This window comes from Prionailurus viverrinus, chromosome A1 (genome assembly GCF_022837055.1).
Source record: "Prionailurus viverrinus isolate Anna chromosome A1, UM_Priviv_1.0, whole genome shotgun sequence".
In the NCBI taxonomy this organism is placed as follows: Eukaryota; Metazoa; Chordata; class Mammalia; order Carnivora; family Felidae; genus Prionailurus; species Prionailurus viverrinus.
The window spans coordinates 133,835,722-133,852,563 of NC_062561.1; the positions used below are offsets into that span (position 1 = coordinate 133,835,722).

General features: G+C 39.4%; 1 protein-coding gene across 2 annotated transcripts in view; it reads left to right on the forward strand.

Moving 5' to 3' along the window:
- Window positions 1–6,988: 6,988 nt before the first annotated feature.
- Window positions 6,989–16,842, forward strand: part of SREK1 (splicing regulatory glutamic acid and lysine rich protein 1) — a 49,995-nt gene continuing 40,141 nt past the window's right edge. For both annotated transcript variants that reach the window (XM_047850667.1, XM_047850675.1), the window contains exons 1-2: window positions 6,989–7,289; window positions 16,706–16,839. In XM_047850667.1, coding sequence (XP_047706623.1) covers window positions 7,129–7,289; window positions 16,706–16,839 — 295 coding nt within the window. In that variant the 5' untranslated portion in view covers window positions 6,989–7,128. The remainder of the gene's footprint in view (window positions 7,290–16,705; window positions 16,840–16,842) is intronic.

Below are 16,842 nucleotides of genomic sequence, written 5' to 3' on the forward strand. Positions count from 1 at the left end.
CTTTAAAAGACACTATTAAAAAATGGAAAGACAAGTTACAGATGAAAAAAATATTTGCGAGTCCTATGTCTGATAATAGATTTGCATCCAGAATCGTAAAGAACTCCTTTAATTCTATGAAAAGAGACAGACAACTTCATTAGAAAATGACAAAAGAGGGGCGCCTGGGTGGCTCAGTCAGTTAAGCATTTGACTCTTGATCCTGGCTCAGGTCATGATCTCATGGTTCAAGAGACTGAGTCCTGTGTTGGGCTCCACGCTGACAGCATGGGGCTTGCTTGAGAGTCTCTCTCTTCTCTCTCTCTCTCTCTCTCTCTCTCTCTCTCTCTCTGCCTCTCTCTCAAAATAAATAAATAACTGTAAAAAATGCCAAAAGATTTGAGTATTTAAATAGACGTGTCATCAGAGAAGATATATGAAAGGCTAATTAGCACATGGTAAGTTGTTCAACTTTATTAGTCATTAGAGCAGTCAAAATTAAAGCCATGAGGAGATACCAGTACATGCCAACTAGAATGGCTGTAATCAAAAAGGATGACAATATTAAGTGTTGATAAAGACGGAGACCATCTGTAACTCTCACATATTGTTGATGGGAATGTAAAATGGTATATATAGCCCCTTTGAGAAAACAGTTTACCAGTTTCTTAAAAAGTCAAACAAACTTACCATATGACCCAGTGATTCTACTCCTAAATATCTACCCAAAAGAAATTAGACCTGTATATGAATGTTCATAATAGCATTATTCATAATAGCCCTACCTGGAAACAACCCAAATGTCCATTAGCTGTTGAACAAATCAACAAAACTTTGAATATTCATACCACACTCTATCATTTGGCACTAAAAAGGAATGAAACTACTGATATAGGCATGCTTCTTCTATATGCATGAACCCTGAAAACATTAGGCTTGATGGAAGTTAGACACTCAAGATTATGTATATATCACTACATTCATATACAATTTTCAAAAAGCCAAATGCATCTAACAGAAAGCAGATTAATGATTGCCAAGAACTGGGGAATCACTGGAATTGATTTACCTTTTTGGCAACACACTTGAAATGATTTATGAATGTCTCCTGCTAATGTTTCCAGAACTCCCCTGGTCAATTCCTTTCCTAAGATTTCTATGTGTAATTCTTTCCAAAATTCCATTAAGTATCTTAGTTGTCTTCTCACACATTTTTGGATTCATTTAGGGTAGCCAACATCTGTTGTACTTATGTCCTAGTCATACTTCCAAAGATTTGGTTGTGCCATCATTTCTTGTGCTTTATGAAGTAACCTTGCCATCATTCCTTTCTGATTAAGCTATCTAGAGTAATTTCTTAGTAGTTAAAAAAAAAAAAGGTTATGCCAAATGATATTTTTTCAAAATCAGTCCACTAGAGACATGATGAACGAATCAAGAGTTCTGGATTCTGAAAGAAGAAGGTGATGTGGTTACACACAGGAAAGACTAAGAGTTTCTGCTATTATTTCTGGAAGAGTCCTATTTCAAGACACACTACACACATGAACACATATGTGCACACACACAGTGCACTCATGCATGCAAAGCTCTCACTCGGTTTCTGAGTCTTTCTAGTTATTAACCTTCCTCCCAGTGCTTTCTCGCTGTGCTCAGTCTACAGTCAGCGCTCCTCCTTCAAAGTCAGGGCTACTTCTAGACCTTTCTTTACTTGAAATTACCTCTAAATTATTCTCTGTCAAAGTTTCCTTTAAAATTCCATAGAGCAGATTCACTGAAGATCTCCTTTGTTCAAAAAGCCAAACAAGACCAGAGGCAGCCCAGCCTCTTGTAAGTACGATCCACAGTCATCTCCATAGCTTCACAGATCCAACATTTTCTTCCACAGGCTGAACTTACAGACCAGCTCTGGGTTCTGAATCCAAGAAATACATATAACTTTAATGTCAATCTTCCTTTTTTTTGTTGTTCACTTATTTGCTGGAGTTTATCTTTCTTATTTTTGGTTTCTGGTTTCGTCTTAGGGTCCTCGTCCTGATTGTGAGGAGACTTCTCTGCTCTGAAACTTTGTCACTGATTGTCTCACTGCTTTAGAAGTTGTCGGGTCAGTAAGCAGATGAAACCAAGAGGCCTAAGTGATAAAGAAATATCTGCAAAAGGGGGCAACGAGAGTGGTTACAGAGGTTGGAGACAGAGCATGGTATAAAGGCCGAATTTCTTTTTTTTTTTTTCCCCCAAAGTTGGTTTATTTACTTTGACAGAGAGAGAGAGAGCACACATGCACTTGAGTGAGTGTGTGCAGGAGAGAGGCAGAGAGAAAGGGAGAGAGAGAGAATCCCTAGCAGGCTCTGGGCTGCCAGTGAGGAGCTTGACATGGGGCTCGAACCTACAAACTGTGAGATCATGGCCTGTGCTGAAATCAAGAGTCAGACACTTAGCTGACTGAGCCATCCAGTCACCCCAAGGTTGGCTTTCTAAAATGCATGTAAAAATGCCCCCAGGGTGGAACAGTTTGTCATTGGCCGAAGTGACAGGGCCATGCCAGGCCCAGGGGTGGGAAGTTTTGCAGGAAGATTTACAGAGGAATCAAGGGAAGTGATGTCATGGCCTTTGCTTCTCTAAACTGGTTCCTATAGCTTTAGTCTCAATAGTCACGTTATATTTACCAATGGGCAGATTTTATCCCTGATTTTGTCGACTTACAGAATTTGATACTTTTCGTCATTCTTTCATCACTCTTCACTTTTTCCTTATTAGAATTTTTTCCTCCCTTAACTTTTATGACTGTCCTCCCTCCTGGTTTTCCTCCTAGCTTTTGTTTGTTTTTGGCTAGTGTTTTAATCCCTTTAACGTTGCCCACTGCACTTCTGCTACACATGTGCTTCTACTTTCTTTTTTTTTTTTTTTCAACGTTTATTTATTTTTGGGACAGAGAGAGACAGAGCATGAACGGGGGAGGGGCAGAGAGAGAGGGAGACACAGAATCGGAAACAGGCTCCAGGCTCTGAGCCATCAGCCCAGAGCCCGACGCGGGGCTCGAACTCACGGACCGCGAGATCGTGACCTGGCTGAAGTCGGACGCTTAACCGACTGCGCCACCCAGGCGCCCCATATGTGCTTCTACTTTCAAGCTTAAATCACATACTGTATCTTAGTTCTAGATATTTTCTCTAAATTTCATTTCAGAAACTTGTCCATAATGGATCTCAATATTCTTTGCTCCTTCCTATCGCAGTTGCCCTTCCTTCCTATTTTTGGTCCTAAATTATGGCACTTGTACACAATCCCCCAGGCCAGGAACAAATTCCTCCCTTTGCTTTACCATCAACAGTAGATAGTAAATGTACTAAGTATTGCTTTTAAGACCTTCTAAATCAGGGGCTCTCAAAGTGGGGTTCTCAGATCACCACCAGCAGCAGCAGCACTTGGGAACTTGTCAGAAATTAAAATTTTCAGGCCCCACTCTGGTCGTACTCAGGATGAAGGCAGAGGTCTGTTTTAACATGCCCTCTGAGTGACTTTGATGTACACTGAAGTCTGAGGACTGCTTTTCTAAACTTGGAATTGTTAATCCTAGGGGTCCATGTTGGGCTTCAGGAGGACCAAAAAACATCTGTAATTGTACCTAAAACTGAGTGTATTTCCATATATATATATTTCCAAGTGGATGATTTTTATTCCTTTCACTTTTTTTTATTTTAATGTTTATTTTTGAGAGAGAGAGACAGAGCGTGAGCGGCAGAGGGGCAGAGAGAGAAGGAGACACAGAATCCTAAGCAGGCTCCAGATTCCCCATCTGTCAGCAGAGAGGGTTCGAACTCATGGGGACCGGACTGCAAGATCATGACCTGAGCCAAAATTAGACACTTAACCAACAGAGTCACCCAGGTACCCCACTTCCTTTTACTTTTAAATGGGTTCAATGCTTCCCAAATTTGGGACTGTTCTTTGCTTTCCCTTAATACCACCACTTATACTTTGATCTAGTTCTTTTGCCTTTAGTCTCCACCCTTTTCAATGGATCTTCATGTTGCAGTGACAATGATCATTCTAAAACCTGAACCTGAACCTGCTCAAAGGTCTTCAACGACTCTCAATAGCATATAAAGTGTATAATAAAATAACCTCTTAGCATGACAAATAGCACCTTTCATCAAAGCTTATTCTTTTCCATGCATCTGAATATTCTGGACCTCACTTGGGCCCTCATACCTCCCTGCATTTGTATCTTCTGCATACTCAGTCTATAGACTTCCCTTCATTGCCCCACCCCTCCCCCACCCCCTCCCTTAGCCTACCTACTTCCTGTTTAAGATTCAGAACGAGGAATCTCTTTTCTGGGAAGTCTTCCATTAGGACTAAGTTTAAGTGGCCCTCCTACATGCTCCCAATTTTTGTCTGAGCTTATCCCTCTGGTAGTAGGTCTCAAACATTCATTTAAGACCCCTATACACTCTCAGAAATTATTGAGGAATTTACCACTTTAGAAATTAAATCTGAGAAACTTATTTTAAAACATTTAAAAACACTCATAAACCGATTGTATGTTATTTTTAAAAAATATTTAAACATTTATTTATTATTTTAAAAAAAAAATTTTTTTTTTCAACGTTTATTTATTTTTGGGACAGAGAGAGACAGAGCATGAACGGGGGAGGGGCAGAGAGAGAGGGAGACACAGAATCGGAAACAGGCTCCAGGCTCCGAGCCATCAGCCCAGAGCCTGACACGGGGCTCGAACTCACAGACCTAGAGATCGTGACCTGGCTGAAGTCGGACGCTTAACCGACTGCGCCACCCAGGCGCCCCAAACATTTATTTATTTTTGAGAGATAGAGCACAAGTGAGCAAGGGGCACAGAGAGAGGGAGACACAGGATTTGAAGCAGGCTCCAGGCTCTGAGCTGTCAGCACAGAGCCGGACATGGGGCTTGAACCCACAAACTGTGAGATCATGGCCTGAGCCAAAGTCGGATGCCCAACTGACTGAGCCACCCAGGCACCCCAAACCGATTGTATGTTAATGTAAATGATACATTTTTATGATAAAATGATACTTTGCAAAAAAGAATTTGAGAAAAGTGGCATTGTTTTACATTTTTCAAACCTCTTTAATGTTTGGCTTAATCGAAGACAGCTGGATTCTCCTATTCATGCATTCAATCTGTTGTGATATATTTTGGTTGAAACATATGAAGAAAATCTGGTCTCACTCAGATAAGGAGTTGGAAAAGGGAAAACTATTTTCATAGCCTTTCTAGATAATTCTAGATATTCTTCTTTGATATCACACCAAGTTGACATATGGCAGTTTCTTAAGAGTGCAGTTGCAATGTGGACTGAGTCTGAAACTGTATCAATTAACTTTGTATTCTGCTACATTAAAATGCATAGATCTATTTTCGACTTTGATGACTCATTTTGATTTTGTAATAGCATGCACTGGTTATTCTGAAAATAGTTGTTCATTGAGTTGTAGAGATCTTCCAAATGTTCACATATTTCATTATATAATGTTGAAAAATACATGTGTTAATATCACTAGTATTTTTTAACAGAAAAGACTTTACTGTAAAGTGGTAACTTAAGGGGGTGTATACAGGATGTATACAGGTTTTACACAATTTGTATTTCTGTGTGATTACTCAATCACACAAGTGCTTTTTTTGGAGACAACTCTTACTTACTTGGGCATGCAGTGTTAAATACTTACCATTTCTTCACGCACATTAATTAGAAAGACGCGTATGCTAGGGTGAAGATTTAATGAAGTTAATAATTTTTACTCCTTTGTCAAGGACACTCAGTTTATTTAAACAATCTTTTTTTTTTAATGTTTATTTTTGAGAGAGAGAGAGAGAGTGAGTCAAGAGCTCAAGCCCAGGGGCAGGGCTGAGAGAGAAGCAGACGCAGAATCTGAGGCAGGTTCCAGGCTCTGAGCTGCCAGCACAGAGTCGGCTGTGGGGCTGGAACTCACACACCACAAGATCATGACCTGAGCAAAAGTCAGGGGCTCAGCCGACTGAGCCATCCAGGTGCCCCCACTTAAAGATTCTTAAATTTTGTATACTACCATTGCAAGGAAGTGAAACATACAAAATATACTACTCTTGGTGCATTTTGGCGCCGCTGCCTCGATTCCTGCTAAGTCGCCAGCAGTTTAACCTTGTATTGCTTTTACATCCTCAGTGCAAGTGTCAACGAAGTGAAAAAGGTCAACAAAGTCTTAGCATTATATTGTAAACTGTTTTGACCTTGCGGACCCACTGAAAGGGCCTTGAGTACCCTCAGGGTTCTGGGGATGGCATTTTGGGAGCAGCTGCCTTCGTTTCACATACTTGGTTGTCCCTCATTAGGTTGCAAGTTCCATGTGGACTGTCCGTAACTGTCTTTTACGTGCCCTTGTCTAAAAGTGCCTGGTATGTAATGCTCAATAAATATTAATATTTATATAAATGTTGTAAATAAATATCTGCGAAATGAGCGAATAAATGGCAAGTTATAAACAACCACTGCAGAGCCTTCATCTTACTGCCTCCTTTCTTAATTCAATCGGAACTTAAAGGTTGTGTAAATTTTTCCAAGTTGTTTTTAATTAGGACGCCGGCCAATGTTTTCAACAGTTGGGCGGTTTCAATAGTTGGGGCGGGGAAGCCGCCTGTACGTGATCATGACCGGCGATAGTTTAGCCAAGCATTAATCTGTGATGCCCGAGAGGCATTCCTCCTTCACCGCCCCAGACCGGCAGGCCAGGCCTCGTGGTTCCCCAGTTCTACCTAGGGTAAAGACGGGAAAGACCTGGGTCTCCCCAATTACGCGAGCACAGAAATGTATTCAGTTGAAGCGAGGGGGGGATGGGGAACCCGTAATAATTCCGACGAAGACAAGACTAACAGGAGCTACCGCCTCGGGCACCCGGGAGCCCCAGGCTACAGCCTCCGCCGACCCGCCGGGTTGCCGGGGCGACGCTTCCGGCAGGCGCGCGCAGCCCTGGGAGCAGAGGAGTTGCGGAATGGGTGGCTAGACCTGCCCGCCTCCGTGAATTCGCCAGCGGGAGCGCGCTCGCGGCCGCGCGTACTTCGCTTTCCCGGCTCCGTCGCTGACGCGTCGTAGACGTTGGGGAGCGGGAGACAGCAGCAAGCGGGTCGGGATGAACCCCGGCGGCGGCTTCGGGTTGGCTTTAGGCTTCGGCCTCACCCCTACGGCGGTGATTCAGGTGACCAATCTGTCGTCGGCGGTGACCAGCGAGCAGATGCGTACGCTTTTTTCCTTCGTAGGAGAAATAGAGGAGCTGCGGCTCTACCCCCCGGAGTAAGTGCTCGAGCTTGGCTGGGGGAGGGGCGCGGGCGCCATAGAGACCTCGGGCACCGAGGCGTGGGGGAGAGCGCGGACGGGGGCGCGCCGTGCCCGTCACGTGATCTCCCGGGCTTACCTTGGTGCCCATGTTTGATTAGGGCACCCGGGCGCTGGGGCCCTGCGGTTCTGCTCTCCTTGTTAGTCTGACTTTGGGGGTTAACCTCTGCACCGAACCGTTACAGAGAATGTAGAGAAGTTGTTTATTTTCGTGCCTCCCCGATTTGTGGTCTCCGCTGGGTCCTCGTATTCAGTGTCTCTCCTTTTTCCTTTTTCTTCCCGAACTTAAGATGGCCGCAGGTGGGCCCGGAATAGTCCTCATGGCAAACGCCTGTTAGCGTTCTTGTAATGTAAAAATCGCGGAGACCGCGCCGGACGAACTGTCCCACTTGTTAGGGCTTTAGTGTCAGGCCGTTGTGCTGATTAGAAAGCCTGCGGCTGATGACAACTTGGAATTAGGGCTACCATTTGTTCTCTAGGGTGGTGTTCACAAATTCAGCATCTTCTTGTCTAATCTGACCGAGCCCATCCATGTTGTGAAAGATCATGTCTTTTCGCCCTTTTGGCAGCGGATTAAAATTTCCGCTTTGAAGGTCACACTGTCCTAAACCTTTCAGAGAAAGTATTAGTCGGTGAAGGATTATCCTTGGTGTATGCTCTAAAAGTCTAGATCTTTATTGGCATTTAGAGCTTGCGGCCAATTCCCAAGTATGTATTTTGAAGTAAGATTTCCCTTGTATAGTACTGTATACTCACAAAATTTGTAAGGGTTTACGGGTTCACATTCTTACACTCATAAACTTTTTTTTTTTAATGGTAGAGCTTAGAATTTTAAAATAGTATTTTGTTCATTGTTTCAAAATCCTTTGAAGGAAGGGCTAGTAGTTGCCCAGGATTTCTTTCTTTCAAAAAAATTGTCTTTGACTTTTTGGTTCATTTCATAATGATGCACGTAGACCTATTTTTCTTTCGGTTTCTATGTGTAAGTATATCGCATGGCTACGGTATAAGATATTGGTAAAAGTTGGTATTTGGATTTAAATTTAAATTTTACTTTTTAAAGTTACTCTCTTTGTTTTGAAATATTTAATGCAAACTAAAAAGTTGAACGAATAACACCCCCGTTTCCTTTACCTGTATTCTTTCTTTACCAGTTGATTTTTTTCTCTGTCTCCCCCTCTAGCTATCTGCACCCTCTACACTTCCTCTTTCTTCCCATCTTTTTCAAAGTAGTTGCAGACCGCATGATTATTTTTTTCTCAACACTTAAGTCTCTCTCTTCAGAACAGGTACATTCTCCTACATTACCACAATACTATTAATGTGTCTAAGAAATTTAACATTGGTATATATAACAAGTAGTTCATATTTAAATTTAACCAATTATTATAATCATTTTTTTTTTCTTTTTCTTTTTTTGGTCTAGAATATAATCGGAAACCACCACTGCATTTAGATGCTACCTCCTTTAATCTAGAACAGTCCCCTGTTGCTTTTAAAAAAATATTCCGTAACAGTGATATTTTGTTTTGTAGTTTGTTTTGTAGAATGATGCATAATCTGGGTTTATATAGATTGTTTCAGATTAGATTGTTTATATTGATTAGATTCAGATAATAACATTTTTTGTTCAAGAATACTTCATCATAAGTGCATGCACATACATATTTATTGACTAGCTGTGGCATATATGGCTTGAATATCTTATTTAACTTTTGAAAATGATTTCTGCTATCTCTTCATTTAAGCATTCAGAACATTTCTTAATAACTGAGAAGTACTTGGAGGAGTGCTGTAGCCTTAGGAGTTGGATTCGAGCACTAAAATTTTGTACATGAACCCTTGTAAACTAACCTTGCTTTCAAGGTTGTGGTAATAAGTTGTCTCATAGGTAGTAGAAGAAATAGTTCACAATGCCAACATAATATCACTTTCATTGTTAAAACCAGGGTTAGGGTGGCAATATGCTGCCAGTTATAATGTGACCTTAGTAATGGGCTGTTTATTGAAATTAGATTTTAATTACTTGGAGTTTAAAAGTCAAAAAGAATAAAAAGCTTTTAAACATAGTGGAGTTAGTGTGTCACAAACTGTGATACATTTTGGAAAATTGTAACCTAAATATGACACATATGGGCCAGGAAAAATTCTTCAGTTTTTCCTCAAGTGCAGTCCCTTCCTGCTTTTCAAAAATATTGCCATGATTTAACAGTGTGTTTTCTGCTCTATAATGAAGTTGTCATAACCTAGTCTTTATATTAAAGATATATTTGTAGATTTGAGCTGAAATGGATAACATTGCAATAGTAGTAGTAGTTTTGCAGTCTCTTGGAAACTGTATTTTATGATTAATGTTTGGAAGCGGAGTTAGTATTTCATTTGTTTTAAATTTGGAAATATATTTCTTTAATAGAATGGGAAAATCATTTCTCATTAACATTTTAAGAATTAAGTTGCTAATATGATAATTCAGATTTCAAATCTAACTTTTTTGGAATGAGGCAGTGATTCACTTTTTAATTTTTAAACATTGAGAATTAGTGTAAATATTCATTGTACATGTTTAAAATTCTCAATTGTGATCCTTTTTTGTGCAGCCGGCTGATAAATATCCAGAATTTTTTTTTAGCTTGTTGCACAACAAATGAATATCATGTCATGAACACCTTTTTATGGCAGTAAAAAAATTTTTTGTAGTTTTTTTTCAGTAACCTTTTTTTTATTAGGTATAATGTACATACAGAGAAGTGAATGGATAAACATGCAGCTTGATGAATTTTCACAAAGCAAACATACCTGTGTAATCAGCATCCACATCAGGCTTATCTGCACCCTAGAAGTTTCCCATTGTCCCCTCCAAGTGACTAACCCCCAAAGGGTAATCCTATCCTGATTTTCAACACCATTTCTAACAACATCAACACCTATGTTGATTTTTTTGCTTACTGGTTTTCTTCACTTCTGTGGTCTTCAAAAATAGTAACAAGCAAGGGAAAATGTGTTAACTACTTATTCAGTTAAAAAAAAAATAGAATTGGGGCGCCTGGGTGGCGCAGTCGGTTAAGCCTCCGACTTCAGCCAGGTCACAATCTCGCGGTGCGTGAGTTCGAGCCCCGCGTCGGGCTCTGGGCTGATGGCTCAGAGCCTGGAGCCTGTTTCCGATTCTGTGTCTCCCTCTCTCTCTGCCCCTCCCCCGTTCATGCTCTGTCTCTCTCTGTCCCAAAAAAAAAAAAAAAAAAAAAAAAAATAGAATCAGTATAGTCATTTTATGAGACATAGAGAAAAAGAAACACCACTTAAGATCTTACCATCCTATCAAAACCTCTCTTCATTTCCATGTATTTGCCTGCAATCCTTTTTATATGTGCTTATTTTAATGTAGTGTAATTGAATGATTTATACACTGATAGTAAACTTTTTCATTCAATGTGTAATAAGCGTTTTTTCATATTACTCTGTCTTATTTATAGTAATAACATTTTAAAGTCTGTAATTATGTCTTGTGTGTTTTTGAAATTCTATCACTGGATATATTGGTCACTTTTTTGGTGTTTTGAGTTTGTGGATTTTAGCTAGAAATGTGTATTTTTGATTGTCAACAGTGATTGGAGTGCCTTCTGGCATTTGATGGGCAAGTGTCAGTAATTCATAAGAAAATCTTAACATAAGGAAAAATTGTGCCATCCAAAGTACTACTGTAGTCCTACTGGGAAATCCTGTTATAAATTATGTGTCAGTTAATATTTTTATATATAAGTCCGTGTACTTTGTCTATGCTTTGGATTATATCCTTTTTGATCTAACAATACTGGGTATATTATACCACATTGACTTTTAAAAAATTGTAGAGTGCCATTACCTGTTTAATGAAAAATAAAATAACCAGTTAGGGCCCACAAAATTTGATGCTCAAAAAAGTTGGTTCTGTAATTTCTGCATTAAACTCCTAGTCAGAAATTTCTGATTTTTTGGAAAAATGATTGTAGAAAGTTTTGCATTTGAAAAAAGAAACAAAATTGGATTCAGCAAATGAGGTTAAAGTAAAATCTGCTATACTTGGATACTGGTACTTTGTTCAGAAGCATACACTTAGAACAAATGGAATATGTAACATCCTTTTAAACATTAAAAATTAATTAAAATTAAAGCTTGGGTGACTTGGATGAGTGTCCGACTCTTGTTTTCAGCTCAGGTCATGATCCTAGGGTCGTGGGACCGAACCCTCAGAGGCTTTATTGTCCCCAGTTCTCTCTCTCTTCCTCAAATAAAAAAAATTTTTTTTAATTAAATAAAATTAAAATTCTAGGTCCAAATTACATTTATCTATTTATTTTTGTAAAGTTTATTTATTTTTGAGAGAGAAAGAGAGCACGTGCAAGCAAGTGGGGTAAGGACAGAGAGAGAGGGAGACCGGAGACAGAGAATCCCAAGCAAGTTCTGTGCTGTCAGCACAGTCCAATGCTGGGCTCTGAACTCATGAACTGTGAGATCATGACCTGAGCCAAAATGAGGAGTTGGATGTTTAGCCAACTGAGTCACTCTGGAGCCTCCAAAATTACGTTTAAAAATAATAATTCTATTTAATTAAAAACTAAGTCTATTTAAAAGTTTACACTTACTAGAATGAAAGATCTAAGTATAAAAATTGGAAACAATGACTTATAAATACACATTTGTTGAGAAATTCATCATGTGTATTTAGACTTGCCACTGTATTGTATTTTAGATTATAATGTTCAAAATTAAAGTGTTAACTGTAAGCTGAACTTTATTTTGTATTTTTAGAAAGGTAATTGGAGATGAAGATAAAGAGAATTTCTTAGAGCACTGTGTAAAACCATACCTAGGTATTCACATTCCTATGATAATATTGGGTCAGAACAGATCAACCTTTTCAACCCACTTCCTGGGCTTCTCAAATCTTGGTAATGGTAGCCTATCCTAACGTGTAGTTGCTTTAGTAACCAGTGTCCTATTTCCTACTCCTCTGGATGTTTTAAATTTGAAGCGATGTGGTTTTAAGTAGGAGTATTGGAAAGTGCGTTTTTAGTTTTCAACAGTGATGATTTAGGTTTCCATTCTCTCATAAAAGGACATGTCAGTTTAGGCATGTCATCTCACTGGCAGTTAGGCTTTTGCAGATGTCAGTGCTAAAAGAGAGTGTGCTTGTAATTGCTAGGGCTTTAGTAGTTCATTGTAATTATATGGTTTTTTTGGGGGGGGGTGGTTTGCAAAAGACAGAAACACTGCTACCCAGTCTGGCTCAAGAAGAGGTAAAATTATTAAAAAGATGGATATATCTCTAAATTAAGTAGGCCTCATGGGAACTGGGACTGGGAACCAGAAAGATACCAGCATCCAAGGTGATTATCTGCCTCTTCTCACAGGCTTTATTGTCTGCTCAGTTTGTTTCTGTGTATCTGCTCTATTTTCTTTGCGGACTTATTTTGTACTTGGTCATCTGGCATCTGGCCCAAGCCCTGACTCTAAGTGACTTTTCAGCCCAAGAGAGAGAATCTGATTGTTGCAAGTTCATTTGATCAAGCCATCCAAATGATAAGCTATTGGTTAGCCAGTGAAATGGGCCTTTGTGTCATGTGACTAATCAACTGTGACTAGAGGCCTCCCCATATCTGATGAGGGTTTCATCTAAGGAAACTGCTAAGGCCTGTGCTGAAAGTGTATAGAATGTGGGGGGTACCTACCTAATCACTTTGTTACCTTAAAATGGCTTTCCAGAAGATTTGTAAACTTGAGCCTTGAATAAAAGTGGAATTACCATTCAAAAAGGAGAGGTAGGATATCATAGGCAAATGGAACAACATGTGCAAAGGTAACCCAGATATTCAGAATGTGTTCTGGAAACCACAAATAATTCTAATGCCTGGATTTTGGGGTGAATTTATATGATAAAGCAATAACAGAAGCATGTCTGAGGAAATTTAAGCAGTGTGGAATGACATGACAAAATTTAGGGTTTAGAAAGGTCACTCTGGCAGCTTTTGTGAAGACCATTATTAAGTAGTTCAGATTGGAGTCATTGTGATTTTTTTTAGGAGCCATTGTAAATAATCTGGGTGAGAAATGATGAGGGCCTGAATTAAGGCCTTGATAATGCCTTAACGTTGCCTTAACGCAAATATGATATTTTTCAAATGGTCAGTGATAAAGGGATTAATGTGTACAAATATTTGGGATGCAGTCTTCACAGGACTTTATGAAGAGGATGAAGAAGAGTGAGGGTCAAGTATGGAAACAACCCCCAAATCTCAGTAGTTTTGTAAAAACAGCTTATTTTTATTTATTTTATTTTTTTTTTATAATTTTTTTTTCAACGTTTATTTATTTTTTTGGGACAGAGAGAGACAAATCATGAACGGGGGAAGGGCAGAGAGAGAGGGAGACACAGAATCGGAAACAGGCTCCAGGCTCTGAGCCATCAGCCCAGAGCCTGACGCGGGGCTCGAACTCATGGACCGCGAGATCGTGACCTGGCTGAAGTCGGCCGCTTAATTGACTGCGCCACCCAGGCGCCCCAAAACAGCTTATTTTTAATGCTAAGCTTGCAGAGTAGGGAACTCTACTCATTGTGGTTGCTCACTCTGAGATGAAGCTGATGTAGCAGCCACCCATTTCTTGAATGTGGCTAGTCACTGTGGCAGAGGAAAAGAGCCAAGTGGTGGCCCTTAAAGCTCCTGAATGTCAATTCTGCTCATATTTAATTGGCCAAAACAAGTTGCATAGCCACACTTAACTTCAGGGAACAAAGACATGGATTTTTACCATGTAGTCAGAAGAGATTTGGAAATGTTTAGGGAACTGTACTAATGACGGTTACATTTAGTGACTCCAGATTCATAACATGGGTAATACAGTGATGTTTTTAACTGAGAGATGAAGTATAGGACAGGGACCAGGATTGGTGAGAAAGAGGGATGATGAATTTATTTTAGACCCAATAAGTTTTGGGGGATGGGCCCTGTGACCATCACGGTGCAGTATTCCAGCAAGCACTTAGATCTGGGAGTCTAAAGCTCAAGAAAGGCTTCAATTGGAGATTGGGTAATGTAAAGGTGATTAAGTCTAGAGGTGAATGTTTTTACCTCAGTGACAAATTCATAAAGTGCTGGTCTTAGTTGTTTGGGGGTTGGGGTAGTCATTGTTGGAGAGTGCCTGTGGAAGCCTGATCTGGATAGGCTTAGGTAGGAGTGAATTGGGTTGGGTTGGGTGAGAAAGAGGTAGTTTGATTTTGTTAACTTGTATTACCCTGTTTATGTTAATAGTATAAATAGTTTCAAGTTCTAAATGCAAATATGTTGTTATCACAGTATTTTATTAATAGCATTAATATGTATATTTAACCATTGTCAAGATGGGTATGTTGCTTTATGTAAAAGATTTTTTTTTAATTTTGAAAATGGCTTCAGTTTGTGGAATTGCTAATTAAATAGTACATTAAGATGCTTTAAAATTCTATATTAGTTGAATGAATAAGATTGCATGAGATTTGGATTTAGATGATTAGACTTAGACTGAAGTCCCAGTTTTGCCATTTACTCAGGTTAGGATTATGGTCAACTTCCGTGATCTCTTTTGTAAAGTAAATGCCTTACTGCACAACGCAAATATGATATTTTTCAAATGGTCTATTTGTTTATTTTTTAATGTTTATTTATTTTTGAGAGAGAGAGACACAGACAATGCAAGTGCAGGAGGGACAGAGAGAGGGAGACAGTCTGAAGGAGGCCCCAGGCTCTGAGCTGTCACCACAGAGCCTGATGCAGGGCTCAAACCCATGAGATGTGAGATCATGACCTGGGCTGAAGTCGGATGCTTAACCGACTGAGCCACCCAGGAGCCCCTGGTCTCTCCTGTTTTAGTGTGAAATATCTTAATGCTTTAAAGGACTGTATATATTATATATTAGGTATATATTTAGCTTCGGTGGCTTTTGTCCTTGCTAAAGACAGTTTTAGACTTTAATTGAACATAATCGTGGACAGATTGACAAAATGATCATCACTGAGATATTTTGGAATCTAAAAAGATGGATTCATATTCTGGAAAAACTGCTTTCATCTGGGCTGTGTCTGGCTTGCCAGACTGAACTGAATCTGATAGGATTTAGAAGGGTCTATGCTTTTCTGGGTATAAAATATGTAAAATTTTGTTTGTAAAATCTTTTGTCTGGAAAATCGCAATGCTGCCTAGGGTAAAGCAGTGTAGTATATGCACAACACCTTAATTTTCATACCATGATGTCTGTCTGTAAGATTCTGGTGAAGTTTTTAGTTAAAAGGGTTGGAAATGGTTACAAAATTTGAAGTCTTGAGGATTGGGGCTTCTATAAAGTGATTGTGCCTATTGATGATGTACTGGTTGAACATTTTTGGGTTAAATCAACTGTTTTCATGTTTCACTCTGATTATTCATTAATTTACATGTCAAGTTTTTACCGATGAGGTGATAGGCCTTCCTAAATTGCTGTCAGCCTTTGCAGGCAAATTACCATTAAAAGACTAAATTTTGCCTGGTGCAGCCACTCCAGACAGCAGTATGGAGGTTCCTCAAAAAGTTAAAAATAGAACTACCCTACCATCCAGCAGTTGCACTACTAGGTATTTACCCAAAGAATACAAAAATACTGATTCAGAGGGGGTACATGCACCTCGATGTTTATAGCCAAATTATGGAAATAGCACAAATGTCCCATTGACTGGTGAATGGACAAAGAAGACACACACACACAAACACACACACACACACACACACACACACACACACACACACACAGTGGAATATTACTCGGCATAAGAAAGAATGAAATCTTGCCATTTGCAATGAAACGGATGGAGCTGAAGAGTCTTATGCTGGGCGTATTAAGTCAGAGAAAGACAAATACTTTGTGATTTCACTCATATGTGGAATTTAAGAAACAGAACAAATGAGCAAAGGGAAAAAGAGACAAACCAGGAAACAGACTCTTAACTACAGAGAACAAACTAATGGTTACCAGAGGGGCTGTGGGTGAGGGGATGGGTTAAATAGGTGATGGGGATTAAGGAGTGCACTTGCTGTGATGAGCACTACCAGGTGATGTATGGAAGTGTTGAATCACTATATTGTAAACTTGAAACTAATACTACACTGTGTGTTTACTGGAATTTGAATAAAAACTTTAAAAAGGCTAAGTTTTCATGTCTTAATGAAGACATTAATGAAAGACATTTTCATGTCTTAATGATTCTTAGCAGTCAAAATTCTTGTCTTGATTATGTAAGACTGTGTAAAGATCTGAGAAAGAAATTTCAAATGAAAATGACAAAATCAGCCAAATGTTTATTAGTCCAATTGTTTTTCTTTTTATTTTGCAGCAACACACCTCTTGCTTTTTCTTCCAAAGTATGTTATGTTAAGTTTCGTGACCCATCAAGTGTTGGCGTGGCCCAGCATCTAACTAACACGGTTTTTATTGACAGAGCTCTGATAGTTGTACCTTGTGCAGAAGGTT